We start from the raw sequence: 1040 nt of genomic DNA on the forward strand, positions 1-1040 counted from the left end.
TTTTTTTTTTTTTTTCTTTTGTTAATTTAACACGTTTCGGTCAATCGACTGCGACCATACTGGGGCACTGCACTGAAGTCGTTTGCATCGACCTAAACATTTATTAAACCTGGTACTTGTCTTTTTGATCTGTTTGTTGGACAGACAAGTTAGGAGACATACACCACACATGCGCGTGTGGTGTATGTCCCCCTATTAAGGGAGAGAATTTGTTCGGTTTAATACAGCTGTGTGTGTGTGTTGAATAACATGTGTGTATGTTTATAAGAGTATATAACAAATGTGCGCGCGTGCGTACTCGTATGTGTAATATATGCATGTGGCATGTATGTGTAGTGAGTGCGCGTGTGTCTGTGTATAGCGTGTGCGTGTTATGCACGTGTGTATGTGTAACACATTTGTGAGCACATATGTGTGTGTGCGCGCGCGCGCTTGTATGGTTGATGTTACTTCTGATTAACTTCTCTCGTTTCTCTTCCCAGGTCGTACAGCTGGACAAATATTTCGAGACAGTGAGGTCTTGGCAAACCCAGTTGCAGGCTTAGTGATCGGAGTGTTGGCCACGGTTCTAGTCCAGAGTAGTTCCACGTCAACATCGATTACTATAACGATGGTCGGAGAAGGACGTAAGTCCAACATTTTTGTAACTTTCCATGGTGTGGCCATTATTGTCCCCGTTGTTTTAGAGTCCAACATCAACATGATTCAAAAGCATTTAAACCTTTTTCGGATCTATTTTAAAACGGGGGCACCAGTTTTCATTTATGTTTTATGTAGTGTTTTTGGTACCGAAAGACTTTCAAACTTCGTATACTTATCAATTTTGTGTTATAGAACAGAAAAAAAATTTTGTATTCGAATTTATTTCATGTAAAAAATTGTCTTATTTCGATAATTTCTACTAATCACTGACAAGTATTCAGTTGAAAACAGTTAGCGCTGTAACGGTGTATATCGTATTAATCCCCTAACCCTAACCCTAACTAGACTGTTAACCCTAACCCTAAAACTAACCCTGACTCTAGAATCCGAACTCTAAA

At 39.5% G+C, this 1040-nt stretch overlaps 2 protein-coding genes across 5 annotated transcripts in view; one reads left to right on the forward strand and one right to left on the reverse strand.

Annotated features, from left to right (window-relative positions):
- LOC106876469 (fibrillin-2) overlaps positions 1–1040 on the reverse strand; it is a 148187-nt gene that overhangs the window by 132999 nt on the left and 14148 nt on the right. The window lies entirely within an intron of this gene.
- The window catches only part of LOC106879685 (sodium-dependent phosphate transport protein 2B), a 17697-nt gene that overhangs the window by 9435 nt on the left and 7222 nt on the right, over positions 1–1040 (forward strand). For all 4 annotated transcript variants that reach the window (XM_052976785.1, XM_014929362.2, XM_052976784.1 and 1 more), the window contains one exon: positions 483–626. In XM_052976785.1, the coding sequence (XP_052832745.1) occupies positions 483–626 (144 nt within the window). The remainder of the gene's footprint in view (positions 1–482; positions 627–1040) is intronic.

This window comes from Octopus bimaculoides, chromosome 25 (genome assembly GCF_001194135.2).
Source record: "Octopus bimaculoides isolate UCB-OBI-ISO-001 chromosome 25, ASM119413v2, whole genome shotgun sequence".
NCBI classification, from domain to species: Eukaryota; Metazoa; Mollusca; class Cephalopoda; order Octopoda; family Octopodidae; genus Octopus; species Octopus bimaculoides.